General features: G+C 46.2%; 1 protein-coding gene across 1 annotated transcript in view; it reads right to left on the minus strand.

Annotated features, from left to right (window-relative positions):
* Nucleotides 1-17,022, minus strand: part of STAB2 (stabilin 2) — a 121,016-nt gene that overhangs the window by 27,511 nt on the left and 76,483 nt on the right. The window contains 14 exon segments of the mRNA XM_023749817.1: nt 2,007-2,096; nt 3,389-3,565; nt 4,573-4,632; nt 5,617-5,757; nt 6,603-6,749; nt 7,987-8,070; nt 8,879-8,926; nt 10,131-10,250; nt 11,441-11,512; nt 13,217-13,290; nt 14,461-14,586; nt 16,015-16,033; nt 16,035-16,092; nt 16,930-16,975. Of these exon segments, the coding sequence (XP_023605585.1) occupies nt 2,007-2,096; nt 3,389-3,565; nt 4,573-4,632; nt 5,617-5,757; nt 6,603-6,749; nt 7,987-8,070; nt 8,879-8,926; nt 10,131-10,250; nt 11,441-11,512; nt 13,217-13,290; nt 14,461-14,586; nt 16,015-16,033; nt 16,035-16,092; nt 16,930-16,975 (1,262 nt within the window).

Consider the following 17,022-nt stretch of genomic DNA (forward strand, 5'->3'; position numbering starts at 1 on the left):
GGCAGCCAGCCTCGGAGCCCACACTGCTGGCCACTCTGCAACACCATTTCTGCCAAAGTAGAACAGTGGCGGCAGGGGTAACAGGATGGCGCAGGGGCGGCCTGCCTGACGTTCAGGATAAACTTTGTTGACACGGCCACGTCATGCGCGGTAACCCAGATTCCTTACTTAGTGCCAGCACCCAGCAAAGTGCCTGACACAACTGTCTTCCTAGGACACACAAGTGATAGCTTTGCCTTTACAGTGATAACAACCACTTCTGTTTTCACATGTATTAGGCATTAGGTAATTTGTGCTTTAGGTATGTTATTTTGTTTTATGCTACAACAATCCTAGTGCTTTTCTTTTCTTTCCCTTTTTTTGTTAGTCCTTACCCGAGGCTATTTTTCCATTGATTTTTTAGGGAGAGTGCAGGAGAGAGGGAAAGACAAGAGAGAAACATCGATGTGAAAGAAACACATCGATTGGTTGCCTCCTGCATGAGCCCTGACCAGGGCCTGGGCCAGGGAGGAGCCTGCAACCAAGATACGTGCCCTTGACTGGAATCGAACCCGGGACCCTTTGATCTGCAGGCTGACACTCTATCCACTGAGCCAAACAGGCCAGGGCAATCCTAGCACTTTGCTTTGCTAAGGTCCACCCAGCAAAGTTGATGATGCATCCCATTTCCCGCCCCCCACCCCCAGGAAGCGAAATATTTTTAGAAAATTCTATGAAAAGAAAAAAAGAAATTTCAGCATCTATGATGAGATGGACACAATGTGACTGAGTGGAAAGAACACTGGAAAACTGTGGTTAAATCCCCCCACTTCTACTTGTCAGTGGACTTCTCTGAGGTTTAATTTTCCTCACCAGGAAAGTAGGATTAATGACTCCATGGCATAGGGCTGTTATAGAGACCAGACTAAATAATACATGACCAAATTCTCTGAAAGCTGTATCAGCACAGAGAATGAGCAGTGGGCATTCTTATTATATTTCTTTGATAGGCGTCCAGCTTGGTCTATGGAGATAGTACAGCTGATCTTGAGTGTAACTTTCCGGAAGTTGGATTATAAAGGTGCTCACATTCCCCATATTCATTTATAAAGTCAATGCAATTCCAATCCAAATACCAAAGGGATTCTGGCTGATCATCCCTTGTAAACAGAAAGTTGTATGGGACTTCTCAGAAGACTCCTAAATGGAATCTACCCATCTGGGAGTTGCACCCCTTTGCCATTTGTCCTTCCTACTGCCTGGAAAGTGGATGTGATGGCTGGAGCTCCAGCAGCCACGTTGGACCTTGAGGTCACTTTAAGGCTGGAAGCATGTGCTGAAGAGCAGAAAGACAGGAAGAGCTCCCTCACGGAGCCATCATACTAGCTCTGGAGGAGCCACCTCCCGATTTCCTTTATAAGCGAGAGAAACCCTTGTGTATTTAAGTCACTGTCATTTTGGGTTTACCTTTATGTGCAGGTTATATCATACCCATTCCTATCATATCTATATCCTATCATCTCCATTCATCATATGGAGTTACAGGAAGGTAAGTTTGTTCAGGAACTAGCCAGGGAAGGTGAAAATGGCAAACTTTCTCTCTGTTGGCTCATTAAAGAAGCTATAACCCAGAGCTGGTTCTGATCACTAAGAGAGGCCTAGAGATGAGGTCACCTAGGGGCTAGGAAGGAGGGAAAGGAATGACAACATGCTTCCTGCTCCAGGGTAGTGTCTCACACTGGAGAACAAATGCTCCACAACTAACTAACTAACTAACTAACCTAAGAGCTGCTCCACACATGTAAGAGGAAGGGGGCTCCCTGACACCTGCTCCCAGGGCTTAGGTGGGCCAGGATTGATCAGGTTCTTCATACCCGCTTACTTACTCTCGGGGAGATATCTCTCAAGGCGGCGAGGAAAAGAGCTTGCTGTCAATGACAGGAATGTATGAACGTCTCTTTGAAAGGGCAGTTGTTGGGGAATGCTGCTAATGTGCTGCCAACCCCCACCTGTGCAAGGGTACTCACGATATTGCTGTTAGCGCCGCACTGCACACTCAGCTTGGAGCCTTGCAGGGTCTTCCAGGCAGCAGATCTGGGCAGATCCACTGACAGAACCTGTAGCAGCCAGGACACCACATGAATGCCCAAAATTTGGGCCAAGGAGGGGGCCAAAGGAGCTTTGCCAACAAGCCAAATTCAGACACAAGTTTTTTCAAGAGTTCTAATAATTCCAGCTTTAAAGTGATAGTAGGTATAATCAAAAGGACGAATACATTACAGACCCTCTAGGAGCCTGGACATTCTTTCTGTAGGACAGGTCCCGCCAGTGGGACTGGGTTTAGTCACCCTCCCGTCTCCTGTCTATGTGTGGGAGTTTATGGAAGATGCGCGTGGGTGTATGAAGCCAATGGCAGGAGGAATGGGCTAGGGAAATGGGACAGGGCGCTGTTACGGGTTGAATTTTGTCCCCTCCCCAAAGTCAGAGTCCTGACCCCCATTATTTTAGAATGTGGCCTTACTTAGAAACAAGTTCCTTGCCGATGTAATTAGCTTAGATGAACTCATACTGGAGTAGAGTGGGGCTCTAATCCAATATGACTGGAGTCATAAGAAGAAGAGAGGCGAGAATGCCATGTGAGGATCTAGAAACACTCAGGGAGGAGACAGCTTTGTGACAACAGAGGCAGAGACGTGCAGGATGCGCCCACAAGCCAAGGAATGCCAAGATGTGCAAGGAATGCCGGCACCACCAGAAGCCAGGAGAAAAGCATGAACCAGCTTCTTCCTTAGAGCTTGGAAGAGGAGCTTCCGGACTTGATTCAGGACTGCCAGCCTCCAGAACTCTGAGAAAATACGTTTCTGTTGTTTCAATCCCCCCTAGTTGGTGGTAACTTGTTATGTCAGCCCCAGGAAACAAACAGATCCTATGAATTAACCACAGTTTGGACATCTAGCTTGTTTGGATTGGACAGATTTACTCCTGGAGAGGAATATGGGTCCTGGTCGAGGGTTTTAGCAAGATCTCCATTCCCTGAGCACAGTGGACCGGTTCAGGAATGAGGAACTGATCGCAGCTGAATGAATCGGTCCTTTGTCTAGAAACGTTAGAATCAGGAGAGAAAGAGTCATCTGGAGAGACTTGGGGACTGCCGTCCGCAGCCATCTCACCACGTGAATGACGGAGGCGAGAAAGCTGATCTGCTGTACGAGACAGGAAGGCTGCCGCTGGGTATCGGTGAAAGTTAGAAAATAGAAGGCAGGTTGGAGCAACAGGACGAGGTGTGCTAAACCGCAGGGCCAGTTAATGACCAGTCAGAGGACACAGTGGGGCAGGGGCTGCTCACGATTCCTGGGTCGCATCCCTCCCGGGGCTGGTCTGCACTCGTGTCTGCGTGAAAACAAAATACCTTGGCGTCTCGGATCACGTGGAACTTCAGATACTCCCTCAGCTTGTCCTGGTTGTCTTGGTTGAACAGGAAGTCCTGCTGCTCCCGGGGTAGGGCTTGGAGGGCTTGGTCGGAGGGCCAGAAGAGAGTGACCGGGGTGTGGATGGGATCCGTGATGAGGCTCAGCAAACCAGCATCCTGAAACACAGGGCCGGTCACATGCTCAGCCAAACCCAGCGGTGCGGACTAAAGGCAGCTGGGGTCCCCTCCGTGCCCACCCCGTGCCCAGCCAGAAACTAGAGGCCCACACGCCAGCCATTTGGACCCTCATTTTCTTTTCTTTCTTTCTTTTTTTCTTCTTTTTCTTTTATTGGACCCTCTTTTTCTTAGAAAGCAAAACAGGAAGTCAAACACTGGGCTTGTGTTAATTGGAAAATAAACTTTAGTGAGTATCTTTAAAAAATTTATTTTTGCTTCTCTTGCCCAAATATTTTATTTTCTGGAAAACCCATTTAGCACTTGTCTCATATTTCATTTAAAAAAAATGAACCCTATCCAATACTGATATACTTCTGTATATTTATAAGATTTCTAGATCACATAGATAAAAAAGAATAAATTTCCAGATGAATGGGGAGAGGTCGTTTTGAGAGCCTTCTAGAACCTCTGCAATATTTGTTTGAACAAGAAGTTTTTCTACTCAATTCGTGGGAACAGCCTCTGAAGTCAGAAGGATATAGTTTGAAATGCAATTTCTGCCTGTCTCATGGGCATCGATGCCCGACTCCACCTCAGCTTCTCCATCACTACAAAGCAGGTGATAATTCCAGATGTGAAGCACCTGGGTCAGGGGCTGGTGCACCCTCATTCCCTTCCTTGCTCAGCCTCATACCCTTCAATTTCTAACGCGGCCCATGTACACCGTGTAGCTGAACAAACCATACAGCGTTTGGGGATGGGGTGGCAGAGAAAGACGTTGTTCTCTGGAAAATTATGACTTCCCTATACAGATCCCAGGACAGCTGGGTGTGTGCCAAACAAACAAAATGACAGAAAACCAAACCAACAGCAATCACCTCCCCACAACACACACACACACACACACACACACACACACACACACACACACACACACACACGCCTTCCAAAAACCAAACCTCTTGGGTCCGGTTACTCCCTGGGTAACTTTTGTCCTAGGTGTTTACCTGTATTAAGTTGCTAAATTTGCTGTAGCCATGGTTCATTGCCAGTGTCGTAAGATTTTGCTGCAAAGATGATAAGAACGGGAATGATACCTTTTCTCATGCAGTTCACAAAGCACTTTAACAAAAAATGAGGGTAAGATAATATACGGCAGGTTCCGTGGATTGGCTCATGGCGCCCACCCCAGCTCCGGTCTGCCCTTGACTTTCTGCATTACAGAGGCTAGAAGGCTAAGCACTGCATTTCCCAGACTGCCTTGCAGCTAGAGCTCCATGTGACATAGGGTTCTCTGAGGAGAAGCGCTTGTACAAGACTTATTGGTGGAAAGAAACAACAGGAGGTGGCAGTGGCTGCTGGCAGGGAGACCAGCTGTTCTGACAAGCACCCGGTGAAGGCCTCTGGTGCCAGACTCCTGTGCCCTAGGTGGTGAGGCTGGGCAGGTGGCACTGGCAGAGCTGTTACAGGGGAAGCCAGGGGCCCTCCCTCTGCGGGTATCCTGGGCTGCGGTGTGCCCAGCTGTGCAGCATCTGCATTAGGCTCCCTGGCTTTCCAGAGATTTAGGGATGTCAATTTCTTAAGAAATTCCTTTTTGTTTAAGTTAGGCATAGTGGATCCTGTTGTCTGCAATGAAGAATCCTGGCCAAAATGAATAAATAACAATAAAAGCTAAAATTATCTTTTTTATCAATTGAGGGGTCTTACTCCAGGTCTAGTTTAGTGATATCTATCTATCTATCTATCTATCTATCTATCTATCTATCTATCAGACATCCATCTATGTAATTTCTCCACCTTCAGTATCTATGCAAGACCACCTGCCCTTGTGGACACTAAAGAAAACTGATAAAATCCATTTATTTATTTAAAATAGACTCACTTATTTGCCTCTTACTAAGAATAATATTTACTAGGCTTTTAATACGTGCTTGAGATTGAAGCAGTAAAATTAAAATGTCTCAAAACGACGCCTCTCAATCAGAATGGAGAGAGTAAATTATTAGCACACCGAGCCACTGTGCTGAGAGCATGACAGCGAGTTCACCCACCAGAACCTTTCCAGCAGAATCTCTGGGGATGATAAGCAAGTTTTTGGGAGACAGCACTTTGTCTATGATGTGGATGACTCCATTGGTACTGATGATATCACTGGATATGATCTTAGCTTTATTATTTATTTCCACCGTGTCCTGAAATCAACCAAAAAAGAGAAAAGAAATGAGCACAAATAGAAACAGACACAAACATTGCTTCTTTCTGAATGCTCACCAGGTTAAATTGTCATACAAGTGAATGTTTAAGGAGATCTGTGGGCAAAATCTGAAGATGCAAGTTTAGCATGCTTTTTATTATGATTACAAAGAGGAAACGGAAATAAGAATGTATTTTTCATCTGGAGGAGTGAATGGCAAATAATCAACCCAAACAGTCATTTCACTGTGATTCTCAAGTATGAAATAACAAGTGGATCAAAATTGGCATCTGGTTCACATGGGCTGTCAATATCACCAACCCTCCCCTCTGCCCACCACACACTTTCCCCCCTTTTGCAATGAATTTGACAGCCACCGCATGTGTGTGTGTGTGTGTGTGTGTGTGTGTGTGTGTGTGTGTGGGGTGGGGGGAGTGGCCCAGCATGGTCAAGTGGCTTCCATCAAAAGCTTTCATCCCTCTCCAGCTTCTGGGTAATGCTCCCAAAAGCAGTTCTGTTGACCACCTGAATCTGCCTTGCCTCTGAGTTGGAATTCCAGCTCTCTTATTTACTTACTGTGTGACCTTGGACAAGTTACTTAACTTCTCTGAACTCAGTTTCTTAATTTATAAATTGAGAAAAATAATATCTATATTATGGGATTATTTTGAGGATTTTATGGGTTCGTACACACGGAACGCTTAGTAGCTGGCATATAGAAATCACGATATGAGTTCGTTGTTGTTGTTATTATTTTTTATTATTCCCGGTATTAACATAAGAAAGAGGAGAAGAAAGAAGGCTCAAGGAAAATGGGCACCTTGCTGAGGTGGCCTTTCTTACCTGAGAGACGGAGATGACAATGGACTCCCCTTGCAGAGAAGTAACATTTGGGGTCAATTTCAGGTTTTCTAGGAGCAGCTGGTGGCAGGCGACCACATGATACCGAAGAACCTGGGGCATGAGGCCCTGTCTGTCCCAGTCTTTAATCTGTAATGGAGAGTCAGAGGGTTCCTGCCAGAGCCAGGAGCCTTCGCCCCCACTTTCCCTGTCGCTGTTTTGTACTCCAGGGGCTCCCCCACATCTCTCTCCCCACCCGGGCCCTGGGAAGTGGGAGTCAGGGTTGGCGTGTGCTCAGGTCAGAGACTGTGCAGGCAAGAGGGAGAGCGTGGCCCTGATTCTTGTCCTGCTTCCATTTGGGATCTTAGGGTGGAAGGGAACTCGGGGTTCCTTTGGTCCAGCATTTTACAACACGTGGCAAGGACCCCAAGTTCTGTGAGATGCTACTTAAAGCAGAGTTTTCTTGAGGAAGGTACTGGGAAACACTGCATCTGTTCCCCGTCTCGGAGAGGTGCCCGGGCCAGATTTAAACCTTTAAGATGGAAAGGATCACAATGCTTCTCCATTTGTGAATCAAAATGCAAACAAAATGAGCCATAAAGTAGGTGTAATATAAGCCCACATGGTTCTCACTGTTTTATGATGATAACTCCTCTGATGCTTTAAAAAAAATCTATCAGATGTCAAATTTTTTTGAAAGTTATTTTTTGTGTCCCTGTGTTGCTGGTGTCTAAAAGATATGCATAGAGAGGCCATGAATGTGGTGGTTAATAATACAGACTCTCGGACATGTTTGAGTCCTTGTACCATCATTGTCTAGTCAGGTGACCTTGGGAAAGTTACTCCTCTCAGTGCCCTGGACTGTAAAATGGGGAAATTAATAGCACTTCATCACAGGGTTGTCATGAGGACTAAATGAATTAATCTACATACGGCACTGGAAACAGTGTTTGGTACACTCAATAAATGTTTGCTACATTATAATCTATTAATGGGCAACCCAGCATGAAGAGTCCTAGTGAATGTCAGAACATTCTGATAAGTCCTGCAAAAAAAACCCCCTATTTAAATCTCTTTAATCCAACATTCTTTTTTTTGGTCCTATGGGAAGTTTGGATCATTTAGGAATTGCTGATTTTTCCCAACCTCCTAATGTATTCAGGAATGTCCTTTAGAGGGTCTCTGGCTAGTGGTTACCCCAAATCCCCTTGAATGCTTCCTCTGATAGGGGTCCCAATGCTGAGAGGCAGCCCCTTCCATTACTAGTCAACTCCAGCTGATCTTAAATCTCCCTCCCACAAATGTATCCATTGTTGGTTGCGGGGTGACACCCAAAGACTGTGTTCTAGTCCCAGGCCTCTTCCATCTGCCTAAGCTCCACGCTTACCCGAGGTTCCTCGTCAAAGGCTGCTGACAAAGGTGCAAAAACGGTGAAGGGGCCTGGACCAGCCAGGTCTCGCACAGAGTGCTCCTGTGGAAAGCAAGGTGGGGGCGACATGCGTAAGGAACATAAATACAAGCAGGGCTCCAAGGGCAGAGGGAGCAGATGGGGGTGCAGAGGGGGGTGGATACTGATGGGGAGATCTGTGCTTCATTCAGTCTCAGATTCAAGTTCATTCAGCTCCCTTGTCAATGAAATAATGCTTATTTTTATCTGGTTATCCAAATAACATATGCTTATTGTATTAAATATTTGAAAATACAGTATAAAGAAGAAAATAGCTACCCAGAATCCCCTGCTATTTTCAGGTATTCTTTTCCAGTGTCTCTTCCACATGTAAATGTTTTACATATTTGGGACATAATACAAATGTAGATCATAGGATGAACGGTTCTAATGGTCTTGTTGCCAGTACTAACATCCTATGGTTATATTTTCTTCTAGATTTTATGATTTTATTTCTCTGGATTTTTATCTTTTATTATTAACATATCTAGAACTTATTCAGATGTATAATGTGCAGAAAGATCTACCATAATATGTTCACCCAAAGAGTTAACCAGTTGCCCCAGCAATGCTTCTTTTCTCCACAGTATGATGGCAATTTTTTCATATACCTCATTTTTATGTGTAGAACGGGCCAGTGTGACAGTTTTTCACTCTTTCATGCTGCCCACCTGAGGCATGAAAAGTTCATAAATGACCAACACAGAGTCCCCTCCAGAAATCCAGGTTTCCAGACTTTTTTCTACCCGCACCCACTCCAGAGGCTATAGGCTTATCCTGTATCTGGCCTGAGACTGAGCTCTTACAGCCACACACACACACACATTCTTACCAGCAGCTGGAAGAAATACTGGGAAGTTTTGGGGTTCCTGGGAAGCTCCTGGAAACAGAGAGAGGGCAGTTCACTCAGTGTCTGTGAACTATACACAAGAACAACACAGGGTTATTGCAGGGCAGTTTCTCTAAGATCAAGAGCGTCTACCATCCTTTCAGCTGGGACTGTGCTACCATGGGCCCTTTTCCAGCTCCACCTACAGCTGATGTTCGGAATGACTATGTGGACACACTGTTGAGTTCCAAGACTTTTCTGGAGTCTCTACCTGATTCAGCCATTTCCAGAAACATCTGAGCTTTAGGAGTATTTTTTAAAAGTTCAAATATTTTTATTATTATTTTTTCAACAACAGACATTTATTTTCTTCACAGTTCTGGAGGCTGTGTGTATGTCCCTGGGGTCTCTTTTTGTGTGTTAAAGCTCAAGTATCTTTAAAAGGCTTGCAGATCACTGTGGCCTTCTTACTGTGCTCTCACATGGCCTTTCTTCTGTGTGTATGTCCCTGGGGTCTCTTTTTGTGTGTTAAAGCTCAAGTATCTTTAAAAAATGAGTTCTAGATTTATGGCAGATCTTTGGCCCCTTCAGTGTGGCTCTTCCACAAAATACCGGCTCTTCCACAAAATACTGACTTCTGCGCATGAGCCACGAAGTTTCAACCGCACTGTACGTGGTATTTTGTGGAAGAGCCACACTCAAGGGGCCAAAGAGCCGCATGTGGCTCGCGATCCGCGATTTGCCGACCACGACTCTAGCCTGTCTATAAATCAAATAACAGATGTTCACATTATAACAGGTAGAAATCTACAAATGTCCTACGCCTCATCTCCACGCCCAGTGCAGCATGCTCATGCCTCTGAGTCACTGTGTTCTCTGTGCCTGTTGCACACATCATCTCATTTAATACTTACAACAACCTGATGCGACCGGTACGATTATTTTCTTTTACACATTGGAAAACGAATGCACGGAGAGGTGATGTAATCTGCCCAAAGTCACATTACCAACCGGCAGAGCTGAATCCAAACCCAGATGCTTCTGACTCTAGAACCGTCCATCTGAATCACTACATTCCAGGTCAAATGAGTTCCCATGGATAGATCACATTTGTTTTCACTGCCAGTTAATGTCAAGACAGTCATTCCCGTGGTTCGAGAGCTCCCCACGTTATACCCTGCATGTCCCTTAGCAACCGGGACCTCGGCGCATTGAGGGAAGCAGAGTTGACTTCACGGAACATGCCTTGCGTTACCTGATGGATGTTGCCGCGGCAGGTGAACCCGTCCCCAATGTAGTTCGGCTTGCAAGTACAGGTCCTCTCTTCTTCTCCCGTGTGGTTGCAGATGGCAAATGCACTACAGCCGCCGTTTCTCTGGTAAAATTTCCAAGGGGTGGGGGATCAGAGTCAGATCAGGAAGTCTGCCAGCTGTGCCAATGTTCACAAAGCACTTCTGTATTGAAGTTTATTTGTTGCCTCCTCCCTGACTGGTTTGCAATATCTGCCCCTTTTCTGACCTTGCCTTCCAATCCCCTACAGTTGTAGAGGCTGCCTTCCTCCCCAGCCTTGTATTCCAAAGTGGCAGGTCCATCTGAGCAGGCCTCCAGCTCTATATTGATAAGCCCACAATTGCCCAGTGGGAATTTCTCGGCACCTGGGGCTTAACTAGAAAGGCCCCGATCTTGGTTGACTCCTCCCATCTTTAGGTTAAACTCCGATCCCACCATAGCAAAGGTAGCAGTCACCAGCCAGAAGGAAGTAGGTATAAAATGATGCCAAACATTGTCCTTGTTGGCAAAGAGCTTATAAACTGAGGAGGATGGGGCAGAGACCTAAGATATGGACAAAGCAAAGTGCAGTCCAAAGCTGACATCCATGGGAACGCCAAGAAGGGCTCTGAGAGACTAAGCAGAGTTCCCAAGAGGGGGAAAAATGGAAAGCTCCAGAGAAACAAATCCAGAGAAGGTCACCAGTCTTCAAGGCCAGCTGCAAAATCTCCCCTCCCAATCCCCATTCCAAAAGTATTTGTGGAGTGACCTACCACCCAGATTCCTGCCTCACGGACACAGCTCAGTGAGCTGCTTAAGAAAACTGACTCCTGCCTATACAGTGTGGCTCAGTGGTTGAGTGTGAACCGATGAACCAGGAGTCATGGTTCAAATCCCTGTCAGGGCACATGCCCAGGTTGCAGCCTCAATCCCCAGTATGGGGTGTGCAGGAGGCAGCCAGTCCATGATTCTCTCTCATCATTGATGTTTCTATGTCTCCCTCTCCCTCTCCCTTCCTCTCTCTGAAATTCTGTGGTTCACCACCTGCCTGAGCCTGAACTCACAGTGACTTCCCAGTGCCTAACTGGTGCCTGGTGTCTAGGGAATGCTCATTGACCAAATGTCCATCGTGCTGAAACCAGAGTTTCCCCAACAAACCTCTGGAACATGAGGGAGAAAAGAGCCTCAAGCCCAAAGCAGCTCAGAGGAGATCACCCCAACACCCATCTCCTAGAAGCGGGGTAGGAGGCACCCCCGCCTAACCTCGGAGGGCCTGGGCCCCAGAGCTAGACTCACATTTAAGCAGGTGTTGATGAGCGTGCAGACCTTCCCATCCCCAGTGTATCTTGGCAAACAGTTGCAGACGGCCTGTACAGGAGGAGAGGGACATGGGCCATTTCTCAGAGGGACTCCGCTGGCTCTCACACCGGGACCCCATAGCGGTAGTGGTAATGGGTAATGGTAATGTTAGAAGATTCTATCTTGGTGAGACTTATTCTATAATGATAACTGTCATCGTCCATTTTAGCACCTTTGACACACTTCTCTCTAGCACTGGGGTCGCCTACCCATCTTATCTTTGCTACCAAGAGACATTATTTTTTTTTTTTAAAAACTGTTACATTATTTGGTCCCTTGTTCTGGGCACTCAGCTCTTTTCTCTCTCCGGTGGGTAGAGGCTCAGTTGCAAGGAAGCTAAGCTCTCGCCCACTCCCATTCATACTCAGTTCTTGCTCATCTCCCTCCGGGCTCGGCCACCCGGGCACCAGCACTAGGAGGTGCCGGGGGATGGCTCTGCAGTCAAATCAGTTGTACACGGGGAAATAATCAGTCACTCCTATGTTTGACCAATGAAGTCGGTTGGGCACTTCAAGATGAGGGAGTGGACAATGTCTACGGGAAGTTGGGGACTGTCTAGTTCACCCCTGTGTCCCGCCTTGCTCAGGAGCTCCTGGGCACACGGGTGAGTGGGGCTGAAACCCAGCTCCATTCTATTTACCAACCTGTGTGTCCACAAGAAGGGGTACCTGCCCCTGGTGGGTCCCCCTAAGGGATGGCTTTTCTAATTCACATGAAAGCCTCCTACACAGGAGAGGTGGCTCTGGTCTGGCGTCTACTTGTTAGAACTTGAACTCATTGGTCGGCCAGCCAGGACCAAAGGGTTGGTTTTCACTGCTCCTCCTCCTCAACTTCATTACAGGCCCTGACATGGGCTCCAACCTTTACCAAGATGCCTACCAGCCAGCCCTCCTGTTCAGAGATCAACCCTGCATCTAGGTCAGAGGAGGGGTTTTAGAGGCCCAGAGCACCAAAAAGTTATAGGTTTTCCCCATTCCATATAGAGAAATAAGAGCTCTATCGAATCCCAAAAGATGTATAAGGTGGACCAATATTGACTGTTCTGGTTTTCCCAGTGACTATACATAGAAACACACACAGAGATGATTCTTTCAAAATAAATAGTATTTTTCTCATTTTTGGGTGCTTTAGGCGCTTGCTTCATCTGCCCATGGGTAAACCTGGCACAGAGTTCTTCAAACGGCTCAACAAGGTCAGTAGATCATTCCCCGGGGAACCTGACCTCATCGTCCAGTTTCTGATGTATGTAATCTCCTGCTGACCACTGGGCTGTTCCTAATGTGACAGAGACTGAGGGAGGCGGAGCTTGGGTTCCTGAGCACTATGTTAGGGAACAGAAGGCTGACATATGGCCTAAAAATGTTAGCTTTCGCTGTGGTGCATGCATTTCAGAGCCTCAAGCCAAAGAAAAACTGTGGGATTCTGGGAATCAGAAAGCTGAAAGAAAGGGAGATGTTGTTGGAGACCTTCTAGATGCTTCTGGAACCACACAGAATATGGAGAAGCCGACTCCCCCCCACTCTAGGAAAGCCTCTCTCCTAAGTACCCTTTGTCTCCCTTCCCACTTCTCCTCCTTCCCCAAGAATGGCCTCTTTTGAATGCTTTCAGAATTTCCCTTAAAGTATTTGTTTTCTGCCAAGGTCTCTGCTCAGCCCCCTTCTCTCAGTCTTGGGTCTTAAAGACCCCTAGCCCCTCCGGTAGGCGGGAGCTCACCTGGTTGGGTCCCGTATGTGTGCACTCTGCGTGCCTGTGACAGCCACCGTGGTTCTCCAGACATGGGTTGATCTCTTCAAAACAAAAAGCCGACACCTGGCATGAGGATTGAACCTGATTCTCAAGGAAAGGCATCTTGGGCCAGCCAAGATGGCTAATTGACTGAATCAAAATGTGATTCAGTTTTCTGACAACTCTGAGGCAGCAGTGACCGGACAGGGAGCCTACCAAACACAGGTTCTCAAAGCGACTCTCTGGGGTGGGGCCGTGGGAGCACAGGCATAGTCTGTGGGCGTGGATCTCCCCTCTGCTGAATGAATCTAAGCGTTTTCAGCCAAGGACTTGAAATAATAGGATCCTAGAGTCCAGTCCAACAGGCTATGAATGATTTAGGAATTAAAAAAGTCACTGCAATCATCATAATATAATTGGTTCAGGTGAGAGTCTTCAGTAGATGCTAATTTTAGGTTATATTTCCATGAGGAGCAGGGGATTTGCTTGGTGTTAAAGCGTCTCCCCACTGATTGCTTATTAGCAGCAAAGGGGAAAAGGTAGCCGTACCAGTGGAGACGTCAGACAGCACCTTGACCCCTTGACCAGTGGTCAAAATTAACACCACAAACAAGAGGCAGTTGGAAATCACAAGCTTCCAGTGTGATACTCTGAGAAGGATGCAATGTTGCTAGTGTGATAGTGAGCCTGGATTGCAGAATCTGAATATAATTATGAAAAATCATCAGAAAAACCCCAAAGGAAGGACATGCTAGAAAAAAAAAGTTGAGTGGTGAACAATATTCCAAAATGTCAATGTCATCAAAGACAAAGCAAGGCTGAGGAACCATTACAGGTCAAAGGAGACTAGAAACATGATAACTACATGCAGTTCCCAACCTTAGTCTGGATCCTGCAGTAGGAGGAAAAAGTGTCAGAAAAGGACATTATTGGGTCAGTTGATAAACTTAGAATACAAATGGTAATTAGACAAAAGTATATATATATTGAAGCTAATAATTGCTGTAGTTATGTAAGAGTCGATCCTTATTCTCAAATACACTCAAGTATTTAAGGATAAAGGCAATAGAATATATATATCGCTTATTCTCAGTGGTCACATTTCCTCATCTTCAGACCTTCCTGCCCAGAGAAACTGAAAGATGGTCCAACATCGTCCACACATCAGGATCCTATCACAGGGCTCTGACTCTTAAACCACTGCCCCTGGACGGATGAGGGATGGTACGTACCTAGGCATACAATGCCATCGCCCATGTAGCCTGCCTTGCACACGCACACTCGTCTTCCTGGGGTGGTTCTTTTACAGTCAGCCTTGGCAGAGCAACCTCCATTGCTGATCTCACAGGCATTGATTGCTGTGGAAGTGAGAGATGACACAGAGCAGAGAATGGTGGGGAGAGGGGGAAAAACCATTAATGCACTTTTACTTGTCATTGAGAAATGGAAATACTTCAGAACGGCAGACATTAGATCAAATATGGATGATTCAAAAGGATGCAAAGCATCAAATATCTTCACTGGTGAAGTCTACCAAACACTAAAAGAAGAATAAATACCAACTTTTCACCAACTCTTCCAAAAACTAGAAGAGAAGGGAAGACTTCCCAATTCATTTTTATGAGGCCTGATAAAGCCATCACAAGAAAATGAAAAACCAATATTCTTTCTTTTTTTTAAAAAATATATTTTATTGATTTTTTACAGAGAGGAAGGGAGAGAGAGAGAGAGTTAGAAACATCGATGAGAGAGAAACATCGACCAGCCGCCTCCTGCACACCCCCTACCGGGGATGTGCCCGCAACCCAGGTACATGCCCTTGACTGGAACCGAACCTGGGACCCTTCAGTCCGCAGGCCGACGCTCCATCCACTGAACCAAACCAGTTTTGGCAAAACCAATATTCTTTATAAGTATAAACACAAAAAATCCTCAAGAACATACCCACAAGTCAAATCCAGCAATGCTTAAAAAGGATTATACAACCGTCCCCCTTATTCATGGGGATATGTTCCAAGACTCCCAGTGGATGGCTGAAACTGTGGGTAATATCAAACCCTATGAATAGTCTTTTTTCCTATACATACATACCTATGATACAGTTTAATTTATAAATTAGGCAAGTAAGAGATTAACAATAATAACTAATAAAATAGAGCAATTATAACAATGTACTCTAATAAAAGTTATGTGAATGTGATCTCTCTCTCTCCCAAAATACCTGGAATTTCCCATCTACTATTTGCAGACTGTGGCTGACCACAGGTAACTGAAACTGGGAAATAAAACTGTGAATAAAGGGGGGAGGGCTACTCTACACCATAAGCAAGTGGGAGTTACATTGGAAACACAATGTGGTTTAACGTCCAAAAATCAATTAATGTAATCCAGCATTTCAGAAGAATTAAAGCAAAAACTACATGATCATCTCAATAGGAGGAGCAAAAAGGATTTGACAAAATTCAACACCTTTCATGATAAAAATACTCAACAGACTAAGAATAGAGGGAACTTTCTAGAATAGAGCTGCATCATTCTGTCATTGTACACAGACAGGTCATTTCATCCCCAAACCAACTCTGCAAGAGAGACAGTTTTGTTTCCTTTACAATGAGCTAAGGGGGCTCAGAGCAGGGAAGACACCCACCCAAGGCCACACAGGAGTAGGAGGAAGAACCAAGTGGGGCCCAGACCCTTTCTGCCCCACTCCTGTGTCCCGCCAGTTGCGGGTCCAAGGCTCTTGCTGGTCTTATCTCCCCGGAGCAAATTCTTCCTTCTTCACTTGCCTGTGCAGACTGTCCCATTTTCCCTGGAATCCTGCCGCGCATTTGCACGTGGCTGTGCCATCCGGATTGGGAAGGCAGCTGCCAGGAGAAAGGGCAAAGGCTGTTTGTAGAAAAACACATAATACCCACCCACTATGTGGCCAGCAAGCCCCACCCCCCTCCCACCCTAGGAGGCCCTCAAAGGTCCTGCCTAAGGGCTCAGGGACAAAGTCCCTTACTAGCTTGGCCACTAAAATTGCTATCATTATTAGGCAAACTAGAATGTGTATGTGGGCATGGGCCCTGGAATGGGGGATGGGCTACCCATCTTCAGAAAGTTACCTGTGTGTTAGGGGCTGTGCTTCATGCATGACTTCATGTCACTTACACAATATCCAGTAGCCCTGACGAGTAGGTGTAATTATTCCCATTTACAGATGAAGAAACTGAGGCTTAGAGGCATCAAATCATTGAGTCAAGGTCAATGACAGAGGCTGATTTGAATTCATGCCTAACTCCAACTATGAGGCTCGTCATTCATTAACCCATTAAGCCCGACTGGGAGTTAGGAGCATGAAGTCTAAGAGGGAAGAAGCAGATCTTGGCTGTGGGTTGGGAATAAGCTTTGATGAAAGCGAGAGGCCCACTGGGCTGCCCTCGGCCTCTGTGAAGGTGTCCTTGCGGCTTGAACTGGGGGCAACGACGGGCATTTTGCCAATGTGCCAGGTAACTCAGCTGGCAGCTTGTTTCAAAGGCTGCCTCTGGCAAGTGGATGGCGGCCTCTTCAGAAATACTTCTAGTTTCATACTAAATGTGTCCTAAATTCTCAGAAACGGTCTCAGGAAAATACTCCCCTGAGGATAGGGCCTGGGATGTACACTCTTAAGAAAGAATCCCCTTGGCATCATCCCCAGGGGAGGCCCAGAGGGTACCTACTTGGCGCTGGTGTGGCAGGTCCCGTTGCAGTTGTCCTTTGTGATCTCTGAAAAACACACACACACAAACAAAAAACCAAACTCAAACAATTGC

This window comes from Myotis lucifugus, unplaced genomic scaffold, assembly GCF_000147115.1.
Source record: "Myotis lucifugus unplaced genomic scaffold, Myoluc2.0 scaffold_10, whole genome shotgun sequence".
Lineage (NCBI taxonomy): Eukaryota > Metazoa > Chordata > Mammalia > Chiroptera > Vespertilionidae > Myotis > Myotis lucifugus.